The sequence below is a fragment of the Jaculus jaculus genome, chromosome 16 (assembly GCF_020740685.1).
Source record: "Jaculus jaculus isolate mJacJac1 chromosome 16, mJacJac1.mat.Y.cur, whole genome shotgun sequence".
Classification (NCBI taxonomy): Eukaryota; Metazoa; Chordata; class Mammalia; order Rodentia; family Dipodidae; genus Jaculus; species Jaculus jaculus.
In genome coordinates this window covers 43,726,354-43,744,567 of record NC_059117.1, presented here as the reverse complement: position 1 = coordinate 43,744,567, position 18,214 = coordinate 43,726,354, and the positions used below count along the sequence as shown (strand labels likewise).

At 49.7% G+C, this 18,214-nt stretch overlaps 1 protein-coding gene across 5 annotated transcripts in view; it reads right to left on the bottom strand.

The window, feature by feature from the left end:
- The window catches only part of Mindy4 (MINDY lysine 48 deubiquitinase 4), a 117,316-nt gene that overhangs the window by 31,687 nt on the left and 67,415 nt on the right, over positions 1 to 18,214 (bottom strand). For all 5 annotated transcript variants that reach the window (XM_004652762.2, XM_045136167.1, XM_045136168.1 and 2 more), the window contains 3 exons: positions 4,763 to 4,864; positions 3,143 to 3,206; positions 2,158 to 2,223 (listed from right to left, as the gene is read on the bottom strand). In XM_004652762.2, coding sequence (XP_004652819.1) covers positions 2,158 to 2,223; positions 3,143 to 3,206; positions 4,763 to 4,864 — 232 coding nt within the window. The remainder of the gene's footprint in view (positions 1 to 2,157; positions 2,224 to 3,142; positions 3,207 to 4,762; positions 4,865 to 18,214) is intronic.

Here is an 18,214-nt window from a genome sequence, read left to right as displayed (position 1 = left end):
AGTTTTGGGGAAAAACACTGCTTCCGGAGGGAAAGGGCCAGGAATTGACTCAACCAGCTGTCCCAAGAAGCCACAGCCAATGAGGAGGCAGCTTTCCTGGAGGCCAGAGTCAGTGTGGAAGGGGACATAGCTTGACTGGGGGCAGGCCCTTCTCTCTGAGCCTTCTTCATGGTCACTGTCATGCTGAGGCTTGATAGAAAACCTAGCGTACCAACTAAGGCACGAGACCTAACCTATGGGCATGGACCAGAGGCCCTGGTGCTGAGGGCCACCACCACAGGGGCAGTAACTAGGCCTCAGAGCCTGGATCCATTTCATCAATTGCCCTGCAGGCCATACTAAGTCCCCAGTCATTTCCCTTCCTTGGCGAGGATGGCTCCATACTCCATCTGCCCAGTGGGTTGAAACAGGTACGCCTCCGTCACTAGGTACCTATGAAACCATGTGTATTCAAGCCATCAGGCTCTGCATGTTTCTCATGTACACTGCTATATTGTCAGGACACACATGAAACTACCTCACCCAGAGCACCAAGCACCCTGTGGAACACCTTCTTTCATTCATGTCTAAGGGTCTTTCCTTGAGTTGGACCTTATCTACTTGCTCTGCTTCCATTTTCCAAATGAGGAACTGAGGGATGCATGAAATACAGTAACAAGCCCAGGAAGTCCCCAGACTCTAGGCAAGAGAGGGGAACTGAACCATTGCCAGATACCCTCAAGGTTATTCCAAGGAAAAAATCAGGGACAGCTAGGAACAGGGGCAAAGGACAACAGCTAGCTCACAGCCCCTCACTGCTTGCTCTGGTCCCCTCGTCACATGTATTCCCTCTGAGACCAGACAGAAAGCTGCCCTAACTAGGACAACTTTGGAGGCTGCACCATGGGAAATTATAGTTCTGGATTAAAGGACTTCAGCTGGATCGGTGCCACATTAACCCACACCTCCAGTTGTTTTCAGAGTAGGCAGGTTTCTTCCCTAGGGGACATCTGATGCTGTCAGTGTTGGGACATGTCTATGGGCTATACCCAAACCTCAGGATCTTTGGTGCAAATTGGTAGAGCATCTGATTGCTTTCTACCAGCCAGTTCCACTCTCAGCTCCTGCCCAGTCCCTTAGGGCTTTCCCTGGACCTCATGGAACTGGGCCCGTACCAGAGAGTGAACAGGTGGTAGAGGGATAGCTGGGGAGCAGCCTGCACAGCAGAGGAAGAACTTGGCCCTCCTTCTCTTCCATCCTGACCCACAGTCATCAATGAGGCCTTTGGGTAACAACCTGAGGTCTACTGTCTCCTGACTCTCATTGCACCTTCCCTCTGTACCAGTTACAGCCTATCTTTATACACCCACACCAAGGTCAGATCAGGATGACAGCAGTAACTATAACATCAACAACAGAAGTGAACAATTAGGCATAGATCCAGACCCAAGTGCTCAGGCACCTGTGCAAGGCCCTGAGCCAGGAATGGTTGTCTCCAGATTTGAAAGATGAGTAAATGGAGGGACAAAGCACTTCAGGATGGTGCTAAGGATCTCAGATCTACTCAGGACCCAATGCCAGGCTGTTGCTAGAAGCCTAATCTTTTGCCCTAGAATATATGACCCCTCCTTCCCAAAGCCAGCAGTGCTTTACCTGTTGGGAAGTCCTGAAGCCCTCTGGTTGCCCCATGCCCACTCTGGCCACATGCTGCCCACTCGCTTCACAATCATCAGTAGGAGTACGACACAGCATGACACCCACCAGCCTGGTGCAGCTCCTCCAGCCCTTCCTGAAAAGCTGCCTCCTCTCTTTATCTGCAGGATGGTCCCAGGACCCTCTACTGACCCAGACTCCAGCCCTCCAGGGAGACTGCTTACTGGGGTCTTTATCCCTATAGCCTGTCCATCAGCAAGCCCCCTTCCTTCTAATCCCACAACCAGGCCCTGATCTCTGGGTCTTGTGGCCACCATCAGCTCCCAAGATGTGGCCACCTGGGCACCCTTTCCAAGGCCCTGCTTTTCTAGCCTCGTCAAGGCACGGATCCCACCAGCTCCTTTGCCAACCCCAGTGAGGGGACAGAAGGAGCACTATGTCACTCACCAGCCTCTTCCACAAGGAAACAGAAGGCTTATCAATGCCATAGCAAGGCCAGTACTATTAAAGAACCACTGTGCATACCTGATGAATGCTGTGCTGGAGAAAAGTGACCAGATCCTCATAGCTTGTCAAATTGTACAGCGTGAGCTAAGAGGAAACATACACAGATAAGAGGCATGTCCCTGGGATCCCTCCATCCAATGCCAGCACTGCAGCCCCAGATTTAGTCACTAAAAACCCCATGGGTACTTGGCAACAGCTTTACAATGCCCAGCATGGCCAGCTCCAGCATCAGTATGTCCATAGAGTTCTCAGGACTCCACATTATGGGGCACAGGACCCAGCATGGGACCCAGCACCTTGCCTGCAGTGGTCAGAACCAGGAAGAGGTGAGGGGGACAGGACAGCAATGTCCAATACACCACAGCCAGACCAGATCAAAACCCAACCAGAAACTTCCTCAAGCAGGTTAAGCAAAAACATTTTTAAAGAAAACATGCAAAGTGAGGCACTGAGTGAGGGTCTCAAGGTTACATGTGCCAAAGGCTAGGTTAAATGAAACAAATTAGCTCACACAAAATGTTTCCATGAAGGAATGGCAAATTTAAATTTTTTCATTGTGTTCTTTTTTTTCCCAGTATTACAGTTATGCCTTTCCTGTTTTATTACTTAGGTCTGGCCTTATGGCTGAGGCTGCCTGCTATCAAAGCCTCCCTTTTAAGTTACTCTCGGATCCCCCCAAGCCCGCTGCCATGAGAATGTGGAGGAGATCTAAACAAGCAGGCGCAACCTGAGGAGAGCAGCTCAATGAAGGCTGTAGCACACAGGCTGCTGGGGCACCTCCGCGCTGTGTGCCCCAGAGATAGCAAGAAACCATCGGTCTTTCAGCTTGGGAGCCAGCTCTGGTAAGAGCCCATCCCCAAAGCCACCCATCTGCCCATTCCCAAGCCCCAGGCAGGATTCCAAGGCCCTGGACTGTAAGGATGACTGACCAGCCCCAGCTAAGAAGAAAGACAGACCCCATACAAAACCAAAGGTGGCACAAGAGTTTTCCAGAAAACCGTACTGTTTCTAAGACTCCATCTGCTTTGTATTTCCCTGTTGGACTGAAGTGCTGTGTTCCCGAAGCCCTAAAAAGGAAAACAAGGTGCATGAATCCTCTGCCCGCAGAGCAGGCATGCCCTCCCACCAGCAAGAGACTCCATGTGCCATGAAATAAATGAGGGTTTACATGGTGAGAGGAGAGACTGGAGCCAAGGGTTTCTCATTTTCCCTACTCTACACTCACCCACAAGTCTGGGCCCATGGAACTCATAAGGACGGGATGTGCAGAAAGAGAGCCAAGTGAGTTTAGAGCAACCAGACCCACACCCAGCAACAGGAGGTCTGACTAGCCTCCACAAATGACAAATATATCTGTAGACAACGGACTCCTGGCTTGCCCATAATCTTCACCCAGGGCTGGAATTCTGGCCATTGTCGCCAAAGCCTCCCCATGAACCATAACCACTCTACAACTGGGTTGGACGTGCAGCCCAGTGAAGCACCCACTAGATGCAGGGTTGGAGTTCAGGACCTCTATGCCACCAGCTGCTGTGTGGTATTGGGCACACTCTCTTCCCTCTCTGGGATTCTGTTTCTTAATCGCTATAACAGGGAGAAATCCAATTCCTTCCCCTTTTGCCCTTACTTATGCCACATAGATGATAAGGAACAGGTTTAATAAGTTGCCTGGAGCATCAGTATCAAAAGTATGACGGTAACTGTCACAATAATGCCAGTATCCTAACCATCACTTATATAATGCTTAGTATGTGCCAGACACTGTCCAAAGCACTCCACATTTACTATTTATCACTTTATTAATGAATGATTCATATTGATAATGTTATTACATATCACTTATTTATGCTGGCTCGCTAATTTGTGAAGCCATCCTAGTAAATAATTGTTATTATCATCACCATTTTCCAAACAAGTAAATGAGACACAGGGAAGTTATATCCATTGCCCAAGTTCATGCAGCCAACAAGCAACTGCTTTCAGAGTTGGCCTCAGGGAGTCCTTTTGGTGAAGTGCTATGCTACAGTGACTAACCTGCCCCCCAGTATAGTCCCTGAACCCCAAGTACCTCCTTTACTAAGGCTTGGCGACACTCAGGACAAAGTGATGCTTCTACTCTAGGGGATCAGGCTGAAGAGCAAGGTTACCCATGTGGATGGTGGGGGACAGGACCAAGGTGGCAGGGAAGAGCTGGGTCCAGAGCCTAGGCTGTATCCTCACCTGCTCAGCTCTTGGCCTCCTCCTCAGTAAAATGAAGTCAAAGGACAGCAGATGAGAGCATGCGTTGGGAACTCAGAATAGTGACACAGATAGGCAGTGTCATAGCTGAGCTAGCCTTTGGCTTCATGATGAGGGGAAGGCAGAGAAGCTGGCTATTTGGGTAACAAGCTTACTCTGAGGGGTTCTGAGTCCTCAAGGAAAGGCTGGCAAGCAGGAGCACACCTTCCGAGGCAAGCCTTGGGCCTCGGGCATCAGCGGGCTGAGCACAGTGTGGGCCCTCTCCCAGCTCAGGCTGCCTCGCACAGAGCCCTTCCTCCCAAGGACAGGATAGTCCTCGCCAGTTTGTCTGCAGTTGTTCCTGCACAGGTTGAACAGCAGTTACGTGCCCCCCAGAACCACTCACAGTGTGACCACAGCTTGCTTTCGGCCACCAGCTCGCCATAGGATATCTGCAATGGCCAGTGCAAGGCAGCAGGTCCTCTGGGTATCTGAAGGCTGCAGCGGGCTGAGGAGAAAGGAAATGCATTTAGACTCATGGAGAAACAAGGCAGAGCAGGCACAGTCCCTGTGTGCAGGGCTGCTCTTTCTCTGTAGGCCCGGAACTTCTGGTTGATCCTGGGAAAGAAGGCTATGCGGATGGAAGTCCAGGGAGGAGCTTTTGGGGAAGGTCCTGGAGTGGAGGTGGGAGGGCAGGGGTAGAAATGTACACTGGAGCAAAGAGGACTGGGCAGGCTGGTGGGGCATGGGCATGTGCTAAGAAAGGACTGCTCATTCACATAAGGCTGGGCATGCTGCAAAACCATATTATTCAGGCAGATTCAGGGCACTGTTCTATCCTGGCCTTGGCCTTGAGACAGGGCTTGTGCAAGTAGGTGCTCTTCACAACCAGTCTGGCAGATGAGACTGCAGGCCCCAAAGGACAGCATACCAGCAGGATGACTAAAGATGTTGAGTGTGGAGTGAGGAGGAGAAAGGACTCATGGATGGCTACAGGGGTACTGCTGTGCTGTGCTGTGCTACCAATCGGACTAAAGAATGAAGTGGGAGGAAACACTGCTCCTCAACGGGAGCCCCAGGAAAAGCTGTGGGAGCCATGTGCACCAGAGAAAGTGGGACTGGCACAGATTTTCCACAGAGGGTCTGGAGTATGGGCTCTGGGACACGGCGTCAAGGTCAGGAGGAGGAGGACATACACAGCACAGAGGATAGCCCAGGAGCTAAGAGGCCTTTAGGAGCAGCACAGGCAGTCACCATTCCATGCCATCCTGCTATAAAAAAATGACCAAGAGGTTCCTACGACATGAAGAGAATGGGGGAGTAAGACAATGGCCAAAGTTCCTGGGCCATGAAGAGAATGAGAGGAAGAAAACAGACGAGGATCCTGGGAAATGAAGAGAATGGGGGAGGAAGACAACAGCAAGGTTCCAAGGACATAAAGAGAATGGGGGAAGACAAGAGGCAAAGTTCCTAGGACGTGAAGAGAATGGGGGAAGACAACAGCCAAGGTTCCTAGGACGTGAAGAGAATGGGGGAAGACAACAGCCAAGGTTCCTAGGATGTGAAGAGAATGGGGGAAGACAACAGCCAAGGTTCCTAGGATGTGAAGAGAATGGGGAAAGACAACACCCAAGGTTCCTAGGACGTGAAGAGAATGGGGGAAGACAACACCCAAGGTTCCTAGGACGTGAAGAGAATGGGGAAAGACAACAGCCAAGGTTCCTAGGACGTGAAGAGAATGGGGGAAGACAACAGCCAAGGTTCCTAGGACGTGAAGAGAATGGGGGAAGACAACAGCCAAGGTTCCTAGGACGTGAAGAGAATGGGGGAAGACAACAGCCAAGGTTCCTAGGAAGTGAAGAGAATGGGGGAAGACAACAGCCAAGGTTCCTAGGACGTGAAGAGAATGGAGGAAGACAACAGCCAAGGTTCCTCAATCATGGAGAGAATGGAGGAAGACAACAGCCAAGGTTCCTCAATCATGAAGAGAATGGAGGAAGACAACAGCCAAGGTTCCTCAATCATGAAGAGAATGGGAGAAGACAACACCCAAGGTTCCTAGGACGTGAAGAGAATGGGGGAAGACAACAGCCAAGGTTCCTAGGACGTGAAGAGAATGGGGGAAGACAACAGCCAATGTTCCTAGGACGTGAAGAGAATGGGGGAAGACAACAGCCAAGGTTCCTAGGATGTGAAGAGAATGGAGGAAGACAACAGCCAAGGTTCCTCAATCATGAAGAGAATGGGGGAAGACAACAGCCAAGGTTCCTAGGACGTGAAGAGAATGGAGGAAGACAACATCCAAGGTTCCTAGGATGTGAAGAGAATGGGGGAAGACAACAGCCAAGGTTCCTAGGACGTGAAGAGAATGGGGGAAGACAACAGCCAAGGTTCCTCAATCATGAAGAGAATGGAGGAAGACAACAGCCAAGGTTCCTAGGATGTAAAGAGAATGGGGGAAGACAACAGCCAAGGTTCCTAGGACGTGAAGAGAACGGGGGAAGACAACAGCCAAGGTTCCTCAATCATGAAGAGAATGGAGGAAGACAACAGCCAAGGTTCCTCAATCATGAAGAGAATGGAGGAAGACAACAGCCAAGGTTCCTAGGACGTGAAGAGAATGGAGGAAGACAACAGCCAAGGTTCCTAGGATGTGAAGAGAATGGGGGAAGACAACAGCCAAGGTTCCTAGGATGTGAAGAGAACGGGGGAAGACAACAGCCAAGGTTCCTCAATCATGAAGAGAATGGAGGAAGACAACAGCCAAGGTTCCTCAATCATGAAGAGAATGGAGGAAGACAACAGCCAAGGTTCCTAGGACGTGAAGAGAATGGAGGAAGACAACAGCCAAGGTTCCTAGGATGTGAAGAGAACGGGGGAAGACAACAGCCAAGGTTCCTCAGTCATGAAGAGAATGGGAGAAGACAACACCCAAGGTTCCTAGGATGTGAAGAGAATGGGAGAAGACAACACCCAAGGTTCCTAGGACGTGAAGAGAATGGGGGAAGACAACAGCCAAGGTTCCTAGGACGTGAAGAGAATGGGGGAAGACAACAGCCAAGGTTCCTAGGACGTGAAGAGAATGGGGGAAGACAACAGCCAAGGTTCCTAGGACGTGAAGAGAATGGGGGAAGACAACAGCCAAGGTTCCTAGGACGTGAAGAGAATGGGGGAAGACAACAGCCAAGGTTCCTAGGACGTGAAGAGAATGGGGGAAGACAACAGCCAAGGTTCCTAGGACGTGAAGAGAATGGGGGAAGACAACAGCCAATGTTCTTAGGACGTGAAGAGAATGGGGGAAGACAACAGCCAATGTTCCTAGGACGTGAAGAGAATGGGGGAAGACAACAGCCAAGGTTCCTAGGATGTGAAGAGAATGGAGGAAGACAACAGCCAAGGTTCCTCAATCATGAAGAGAATGGGAGAAGACAACACCCAAGGTTCCTAGGACGTGAAGAGAATGGAGGAAGACAACATCCAAGGTTCCTAGGATGTGAAGAGAATGGGGGAAGACAACAGCCAAGGTTCCTAGGACGTGAAGAGAACGGGGGAAGACAACAGCCAAGGTTCCTAGGACGTGAAGAGAATGGGGGAAGACAACAGCCAAGGTTCCTAGGATGTGAAGAGAATGGAGGAAGACAACAGCCAAGGTTCCTCAATCATGAAGAGAATGGAGGAAGACAACAGCCAAGGTTCCTCAATCATGAAGAGAATGGAGGAAGACAACAGCCAAGGTTCCTCAATCATGAAGAGAATGGGAGAAGACAACACCCAAGGTTCCTAGGACGTGAAGAGAATGGGGGAAGACAACAGCCAAGGTTCCTAGGATGTGAAGAGAATGGAGGAAGACAACAGCCAAGGTTCCTCAATCATGAAGAGAATGGGAGAAGACAACAGCCAAGGTTCCTCAATCATGAAGAGAATGGGAGAAGACAACACCCAAGGTTCCTAGGACGTGAAGAGAATGGGGGAAGACAACAGCCAAGGTTCCTAGGACGTGAAGAGAACGGGGGAAGACAACAGCCAAGGTTCCTCAGTCATGAAGAGAATGGGAGAAGACAACACCCAAGGTTCCTAGGATGTGAAGAGAATGGGGGAAGACAACACCCAAGGTTCCTAGGACGTGAAGAGAATGGGGGAAGACAACAGCCAAGGTTCCTAGGACGTGAAGAGAATGGGGGAAGACAACAGCCAAGGTTCCTAGGACGTGAAGAGAATGGGGGAAGACAACAGCCAAGGTTCCTAGGACGTGAAGAGAATGGGGGAAGACAACAGCCAAGGTTCCTAGGACGTGAAGAGAATGGGGGAAGACAACAGCCAAGGTTCCTAGGACGTGAAGAGAATGGGGGAAGACAACAGCCAAGGTTCCTAGGACGTGAAGAGAATGGGGGAAGACAACAGCCAAGGTTCCTAGGACGTGAAGAGAATGGGGGAAGACAACAGCCAAGGTTCCTAGGACGTGAAGAGAATGGGGGAAGACAACAGCCAAGGTTCCTAGGACGTGAAGAGAATGGGGGAAGACAACAGCCAAGGTTCCTAGGACGTGAAGAGAATGGGGGAAGACAACAGCCAATGTTCTTAGGACGTGAAGAGAATGGGGGAAGACAACAGCCAATGTTCCTAGGACGTGAAGAGAATGGGGGAAGACAACAGCCAAGGTTCCTAGGATGTGAAGAGAATGGAGGAAGACAACAGCCAAGGTTCCTCAATCATGAAGAGAATGGGAGAAGACAACACCCAAGGTTCCTAGGACGTGAAGAGAATGGAGGAAGACAACATCCAAGGTTCCTAGGATGTGAAGAGAATGGGGGAAGACAACAGCCAAGGTTCCTAGGACGTGAAGAGAACGGGGGAAGACAACAGCCAAGGTTCCTCAGTCATGAAGAGAATGGGAGAAGACAACACCCAAGGTTCCTAGGATGTGAAGAGAATGGGAGAAGACAACACCCAAGGTTCCTAGGACGTGAAGAGAATGGGGGAAGACAATAGCCAAGGTTCCTAGGACGTGAAGAGAATGTGGGAAGACAACAGCCAAGGTTCCTAGGACGTGAAGAGAATGGGGGAAGACAACAGCCAAGGTTCCTAGGACGTGAAGAGAATGGGGGAAGACAACAGCCAAGGTTCCTAGGATGTGAAGAGAATGGAGGAAGACAACAGCCAAGGTTCCTCAATCATGAAGAGAATGGAGGAAGACAACAGCCAAGGTTCCTCAATCATGAAGAGAATGGGAGAAGACAACACCCAAGGTTCCTAGGACATGAAGAGAATGGAGGAAGACAACAGCCAAGGTTCCTAGGACGTGAATAGAATGGGGGAAGACAACAGCCAAGGTTCCTAGGACGTGAAGAGAATGGGGGAAGACAACAGCCAAGGTTCCTAGGATGTGAAGAGAATGGGGGAAGACAACAGCCAATGTTCCTAGGACGTGAAGAGAATGGGGGAAGACAACAGCCAAGGTTCCTAGGACGTGAAGAGAATGGAGGAAGACAACAGCCAAGGTTCCTCAATCATGAAGAGAATGGAGGAAGACAACAGCCAAGGTTCCTCAGTCATGAAGAGAATGGGAGAAGACAACACCCAAGGTTGCTAGGATGTGAAGATAATGGGGGAAGACAACAGCCAAGGTTACTCAATCATGAAGAGAATGGAAGAAGACAACACCCAAGGTTCCTAGGACATGAAGAGAATGGGGGAAGACAACAGCCAAGGTTCCTAGGACGTGAAGAGAATGGGGGAAGACAACAGCCAAGGTTCCTAGGACGTGAAGAGAATGGGGGAAGACAACAGCCAAGGTTCCTAGGACGTGAAGAGAATGGGGGAAGACAACAGCCAAAGTTCCTAGGACGTGAAGAGAATGGGGGAAGACAACAGCCAAGGTTCCTAGGACGTGAAGAGAATGGGGGAAGACAACAGCCAAGGTTCCTAGGACGTGAAGAGAATGGGGGAAGACAACAGCCAATGTTCTTAGGACGTGAAGAGAATGGGGGAAGACAACAGCCAATGTTCCTAGGACGTGAAGAGAATGGGGGAAGACAACAGCCAAGGTTCCTAGGATGTGAAGAGAATGGAGGAAGACAACAGCCAAGGTTCCTCAATCATGAAGAGAATGGGAGAAGACAACACCCAAGGTTCCTAGGACGTGAAGAGAATGGAGGAAGACAACGTCCAAGGTTCCTAGGATGTGAAGAGAATGGGGGAAGACAACAGCCAAGGTTCCTAGGACGTGAAGAGAACGGGGGAAGACAACAGCCAAGGTTCCTCAGTCATGAAGAGAATGGGAGAAGACAACACCCAAGGTTCCTAGGACGTGAAGAGAATGGAGGAAGACAACATCCAAGGTTCCTAGGATGTGAAGAGAATGGGAGAAGACAACACCCAAGGTTCCTAGGACGTGAAGAGAATGGGGGAAGACAATAGCCAAGGTTCCTAGGACGTGAAGAGAATGGGGGAAGACAACAGCCAAGGTTCCTAGGACGTGAAGAGAATGGGGGAAGACAACAGCCAAGGTTCCTAGGACGTGAAGAGAATGGGGAAGACAACAGCCAAGGTTCCTAGGATGTGAAGAGAATGGAGGAAGACAACAGCCAAGGTTCCTCAATCATGAAGAGAATGGAGGAAGACAATAGCCAAGGTTCCTCAATCATGAAGAGAATGGGAGAAGACAACACCCAAGGTTCCTAGGACATGAAGAGAATGGAGGAAGACAACAGCCAAGGTTCCTAGGACGTGAAGAGAATGGGGGAAGACAACAGCCAAGGTTCCTAGGACGTGAAGAGAATGGGGGAAGACAACAGCCAAGGTTCCTAGGATGTGAAGAGAATGGGGGAAGACAACAGCCAAGGTTCCTAGGACGTGAAGAGAATGGGGGAAGACAACAGCCAAGGTTCCTAGGACGTGAAGAGAATGGAGGAAGACAACAGCCAAGGTTCCTCAATCATGAAGAGAATGGAGGAAGACAACAGCCAAGGTTCCTCAGTCATGAAGAGAATGGGAGAAGACAACACCCAAGGTTCCTAGGATGTGAAGATAATGGGGGAAGACAACAGCCAAGGTTACTCAATCATGAAGAGAATGGAAGAAGACAACACCCAAGGTTCCTAGGACGTGAAGAGAATGGGGGAAGACAACAGCCAAGGTTCCTAGGATGTGAAGAGAATGGGGGAAGACAACAGCCAAGGTTCCTAGGACGTGAACAGAATGGGAGGAAGACAAAGCCAAGGTTCCTCAGTCATGAAGAGATGGGGGAAGAAGACAACAGATAAGGTTCCTGGGCCATGAAGAGAATGATTGAGGAAGACGACAGCCAAATATAGTAGTTTCTTTCCACTTGGCATTCCAGGGCTCCTCTGAGCTGAGCGTCTTGCCCTCCCTTGCATTCTGTGAAGGTTTCCTAAATTCCTACAAAAACTATCTTCCTAACAAGTAAGAGGGGCCTATGAAGACACTCTGTGGGGCAAATGAATACATATGAAGAGGAACAAGAACTCTAGGTTTTCACGGTTTAAATTGCCTGAGTGCTAGGGAAATGGTTCAGCAGTTAAAGACACCACTTGAAACATCTGTGCACTAGAGTTCTATTCCACAGGACCACTGTAAAACCAGAGGTAAATCGAGCAAGCATCTGTGATCGCAATGAACCTATAGCAATGGGAGACAGAACCAGCACAATTCAAAGCTCATGGGCTAGTTAGACTGGTATTTGTCACCAGTAGCATGAGACACTATCTCGAAGACTTCTACTATGGTAGAACCATAGATACCTCAAGGTAGTCCTCTGACCTCCAGACGCACATGACAGCATGCATACGTCCCTATACACACACATACATACAAACACATACACACAAATTGATTAATTTTGTAAATGCCTACACTTTGTACTAAGGTATGTGAGGGGACTAGAATTTGCCCTTCCTGACTAGGGCACAAGGAGGAAAACCAGAGAGCATGACACAGCCACCACGGTGGACATGGTCATGCATCTACATTCAAGCTGTTGTGGTTGCACCATTTTAAAAAGTGGAGTAATAAACAGGACACAGTAGTACCTCAGTTTTTACAATGAAAAAACTATAAATGGCATGGAACTTCCATAGTAGCACTGCAAACCTTTAGCATGATGGTGCTGGTGTGTGTGTGTGTCCTTTCAGGCAGTGATTCCCATTACTATTGTCCCCACAAGGAGGACGCCCAACATCTGCAGGCATGGGCAAGCTACAGAGACAGGAGGATGTCAGTGCTCAGTCCAGAGGAAAATAAGCCAGCAACTGCCTGAGGCTTCAGGCTCAGGAAGCCCCCTGTGTTCCTCACAGGAAATGGGGGCCACACTATCACCAAGCCAGACAGCCCAAGCCTTTGGGAGCACTGGTCCAGGTCAGAGGAAAACAATGTTGAGAAAACACTGCTCTGGGCTTCAGGAGAGGCCATAATGAGGATAAAGCTCTGGAAGGCAGAGCAAGTCAGAGAAGGAATTAAGACTTTATCCCTTTCGGTCAGGACCCACAAATGTGGGTTCTGTGGACTCTCCTAACTCCTCCTCCAAGTGACAGCTATCTCCTATCAATTGCATATTCCTTATCCTATGTCCATCCCCCTCTTGCTGATGCTCAGCTAAACACTATAGTCAATGTCCCTCCCCCAGAATTTTGCTCCCTCCAGGCCTACTTCTATCCCATGGTACACCCTCACCTTGCCCCCATTTTGCCCCAGTTAAAGTCCCAGGAAGTCTACTTTTGAGTGTGTACTCTGCCTGGGACATCTACAATGGAAATCTCCATGCTTGGAGCAAGGGGACTCCTTCCAAGCTCTGTACTGGGCTCAAACTACTGAAGCAGGTAATCCTTGCTTGAGAAGCAAGAAGCCTCTCAGTGCAGTAAGACTATGTTTTTAAGACATTTTCTATAGCTCAGGCTGGTCTTGAACTTGTCATGCAACCCTAAGGATGGTCTTAAACTCCTAATCTTCTTTCTTCTACCTCCCAATTGCTGGGATTACAAGTGTGCGTCACCACACCTAGTTTTTTAATGGGATGCTAGGAATCAAACTCAAAGCCCCATACATGCTAGGCAGGCATTCTTTCTACTGAGCCGTATTTCCAACCTGACACAATTTTTAAAACCAGTGTTCTGGGGAGATGGATCAGTGGATAAAGCCACTGCTTACAAAGCCTGCTGGCCAGAGTTCAATTCCCTAGAACCCATGTAAAGCCAGAGGCACAAAATGGCATATACATTTGAAGTTGTTCATCCTTGCAAATAAAAAATATTTTAAAAAATATAAAAATAAATAAATAGGGCTGAAGAGATGGCTCAGAAGTTAAGACATTTGCCTGCAAAGTCTAACGACCTGGGTTCAATTCCCCAGCACCCACGTATGCATCTGGAGTTCATTTGCAGTGGCCAGAGGTCATTCTCTCTGTCTGACCCGCCTCCATCTTTTGCTTACTTGCAAATAAATAAATATAACAAAAATAAATAAATAAATGCCAATGTATACTGAATACTTACCACCTGCCAGTGACAGGCACTAGTAGGAAACATTCTGTTATTTCATCAAACTGTTAAAACAACCCTAGAAATCCAGCACTACTGTTATCCTCTTTTTTAAAATGCAGAATCTGAGTCATTGAGATGCAGCAATTTATTTAAGGTCACACTGAGGAAGGAATGAGAGTATTGGAAAGTAAAGTCAATCATCTTGGGCACTCAGCTTTTAAACACAGTGTCTGTCTGCTTTAAAGACTCTTCCTAGCACCTTGCAACACAGTAAGAGAACTGGCTCTGGGGCAGCCATCTCCCTGCTTCTCCCGGCCCTCTGAGCTGGCATGTCTCTACAAAGTCCTCACCATCTCCTAGATCTTTTCTGTCTTTCTGAGACCTGGCTTTTTAAGACCCAGCTTTCAAGATAACACAATGGAGCTGGAAAAGCAGAGTGACCAGCAGTTGAGGAGCCCAAGGTCAACATCTACATGCCAGCAAGCAAAGCCCCAGGCCTTCCCTGCTTTTCACTTCCCACCTACAAAACCAGGCTCTGCCGTATCACTGCAGTCTTGCCCTGAGTTATCAGGGCTATGTGTGTGTGCATGGTTGTGCAAAGGTTAACAAATAAGGACTTACCCTTCCACGTGCATCTCCTTGCATCATCAGGGCTTTACCCTCACCAATGGCTCAGCCTTTGCCTGTGACTCCTCCAAGACAGAGATGCTCCTGTGTTGCCTAGTCACCAGACGCATCTGTCACAGTCCTACCAGGAATCTGGCCCCCAGCCAGGCTCTTACACCAGAAGAACTTTCTTCAAGAGCCCAATTCCTCCTAGAAGTGCAGGGTGAAGTGTCTAGGGAGGGCTGGACGGGGATCCCAAGTGTGCTTACCCAAGTGTTTTCAGAGAAAAGATATCCTTCTACTCTATCTCAAGACAACTGGACTTGTCCCCTCAGATGTACCCATATGTCTATTTAAAGAAAGGACTGAAGAAAGATGACCAGTGTGTGCAGACTGGAGTTTCCTCCTTTCTGCCCCCCTATCAGGGTCAAGAGCAGCTGAGAGTGGGGGCAGGAAGTTGGCTGGCATGGGGCTGTAGGTCCTGAGCTGCAAGCGTAGTTCCATATGTGAAAGGCTAGAGGCAAGTATTCCTTCCTTCTCTGGGTCTTGCGTCCTCTAATTGCAGAAGGGAAGTGGAGCAAGAGGGTAACACCCTGGGCCCTTTCCTACCCTTTGTGCCAGAGCCCAAAGAACCCTTCTAGGCTCCTGGCCCTCTCAGGGCTTGCAAGGACATACGCTTAGCCACTCAACCCCTGTCCAGTGGAAAAACACAGCATCCTGCAGCCTGGCTCTGTCTGGCTGACTAAGAAGAGGTGGCTGCTGGCCTGATGGACTGAGTCTTAATGAAGCCAGACAGTGCCGCAAAAAAACACACGGCCTTGCCAAGGGCCTTTATTTCTGCCCGGCTTCCCTGGAAGGGCCACCCACACTTACTTTGCTTTCACAGAACCTGTCCCGATCTCTGTGGTCTGCATGCAGGATGCAGCTCAGGAACGCCAGGTAGCAGGTCCTCCAGCCAGCAAGGCATCACCAAAGAGAACAGAGGAGCTTGTCTACCCACCCCCAACCAAAACATCCTTTTAAGCAGCATTATTTCTGAAATCCTGGAGTTTCAGAGTAAAAATGGGAGCACTGCAGCCTCAGATTCATTCAGGACACGCAACCTGGCACCAATAGCCAGTGTGACCGCTGTACACCCAGGTCACTGGAAGCCAAGAAACTGGGAGGTGAGGAGGTTCATACCCACCTGCCCCGTGCAGCTGCAGTGGGGCTGTCTGTGCTCCTCTGCACAGATGCTTTTTTACATTCAGTCAGCGGAGCTTGTATGGAGAGGCCCTTCATAAACAGGGCCTGGAAGAGGTCCAGCCTCTCGTACAGGAGCTGATTCAAACTCTCTACTTCCAGCCTCTTCTGCATTGTCTTAGGGAACATAACTTGGGTCAGAGCAGACTGTTCCTAACTCACAGATACAGACACGAGGGCCCTTCTTCCTCATGTCACCTGCTCCCTCCAGTCCTGCCTCTTCCCGGGAGGCTAAAGGGCTTAGAGCAAAGCAGTTTTCTCCCTCAGGAAACATCCCACTGTACAAGAATATTTGCTGTGCCCTGTGCTCTTCAGGGAACCAGCAAGGGAGCTCTGTTAACTCTTTCTGGCCTGTCCCCAGCACATTCCTCACTCAGGTCTTTCCTCAGCTTTGGCCTGACCCAAGTTTTAAACATCCTCAGGTTGATTCTCCTTCCCTTCCCTTCCTACCTACCTAGGTCAGGAGTACTGGAGAAGCCTCTGTCAGAGGGCCGGGGCACTAGTGGCCCTCACCCATAGCACATTGACCAGAGTCTTCACTGGTCAGCAGAGGGTCTCAGGGACCTGTTCAGGCTACCCCGTCAGCTCCTTCAAAGAAGAGGAAAACCAAGCCAATACTTTCAGGTCCCTCTCACTGAATGTGAAAGCTCTTACCTTGGGCCACTGGCCAGGACAAATACAGAAGAACCCTGCATGCTACATCTGATGGCAATAGGGTTGTGGGACATGGAAGACAACAAGCAGCATCTAGAGCTACTGCCCCCCAAAAGGAGATAACCAGTACCCAGCTTGGCCCGGGTCATTTAGGCAAACACAACAGGCCTCAGGTCTGAGGCTTTTGGCCAGGTTAGCCCACCTCCTTTCTCCAGGTCCCCACAGACAGAGCCTTGGGCCAAGGCCACAATCTTGGTGCCTCTTTGCCTCAGCAAAGTCCTCATGAAGCTGTCCTCCTACAGGGCAGAGATGAGGTCTGGTGCTCTTGTTCGTCACTGCAGTTGGCTGTCCGCACCTGCCCCCTTCTCCCAATGGCACACAAGCCTCAGGAGAACAGGGACCTCCCTGGGATGGCTTGGTCCACATTTGGATCTCTGGAATCTGGCCTACTTCCTGGTCCATAGAAGAGGCCCTTAGAGTTTTTGTTGAATGAGTGCATGGACCATGAATGAGTTATCCAGAAAAACAAGGAGGGGAAGTGGAATGGTATTTCAGTAAAGAGAACAAGATATGCAAAGGTCCAGGGGCAGAGAGAAGAGTAGAACTTTCCTAGGGTAGCCAGGGGTAGGGTGTGGCCTGTGGGCCACTGAAACCAACAGCTGCTTGGAGCATGTCTTGGCCTTGTCCCTTGTGAGAGATGTCTCAAGACTCATCTCAAACTAAACCTCCTACAGAGCTGCTTTAGAACCTCAACTTTGTACTTCAGGACAAATCACGGATGACTTCCCAACAGTCAGGAGTTGAGCTTAAGTTGGTTCCAGGAAGGCATATAGGCTGGCTTGGTTACTTGTGACTCACAAGGGAGAGGGAGCCAGAGCTTGAAAGGTAGGAGCCTAAGGAAGCACTGGAGAAAGAAACTCTGGCAAGGGGTGGGAAGTAATGTTCTCTCATCACTGTTGTCCCATTGCTGAGCACTGACCTGAGCCTCATCTCTGCCTTGCAAGAGGACAGCTTCTTAAGGACTCTGCTGGGGCAAAGGAGCACAAAGATTGTGGCCTCAGCCCAAGGCTCTGTCTGCAGGGACCTGGAGAAAGGAGGTGGGCTAACCTGGCCAAAAGCCTCAGAGGTGAGGCTTGCTGAACGACCTAGGCCAAGCTGGTTGGGATGTTCATTCCAGCAATGTGAAGCTGCCTGCAACACCTGCCTTCCTGTGTTTCACGTGGAGTGAACACTTAGCAGCATGATCCCATCGTCACCTGTCCATCTGTCTATCTCCTTTATTCTATTCTAGGAGTCAAAAGGGGAAGGCGGGCTGGAGAGATGGCTTAGCGGTTAAGCGCTTGCCTGTGAAGCCTAAGGACCCCGGTTTGAGGCTTGGTTCTCCAGGTCCCATGTTAGCCAGATGCACAAGGGGGCGCACGCGTCTGGAGTTCGTTTGCAGTGGCTGGAAGACCTGGCGCGCCCATTCTCTCTCTCTCCCTCTATCTGTCTTTCTCACTGTGTCTGTCGCTCTCAAATAAATAAATAAAATATGAACAAAAAATATATTTTAAAAAAAGGGGGAAGGCCACTGCTATCGTGCTTAGCCCCAAAGCTCCTCTGAGAACCTAGTAACACTATGCATGCTTCTGATAGGGTGCTCAGAGTCCCTGAACCAACTTAGGGTAGCTAAGGTCCCTTACTTAGTTGGTACCACTATATCAGAAGCATTGAGTATTCGTGGATATAGAGGACTACATTGGCCTCACTAGGAGTTAGTGAGAGGTTCAGACTTCTTAGGGGACACTTTGCTGGACCAAACTTACAGAGCAGGTAGTAGGCCTGACCTGTCACAGACAGGAGTAACTATGTGAGGCAGAGAC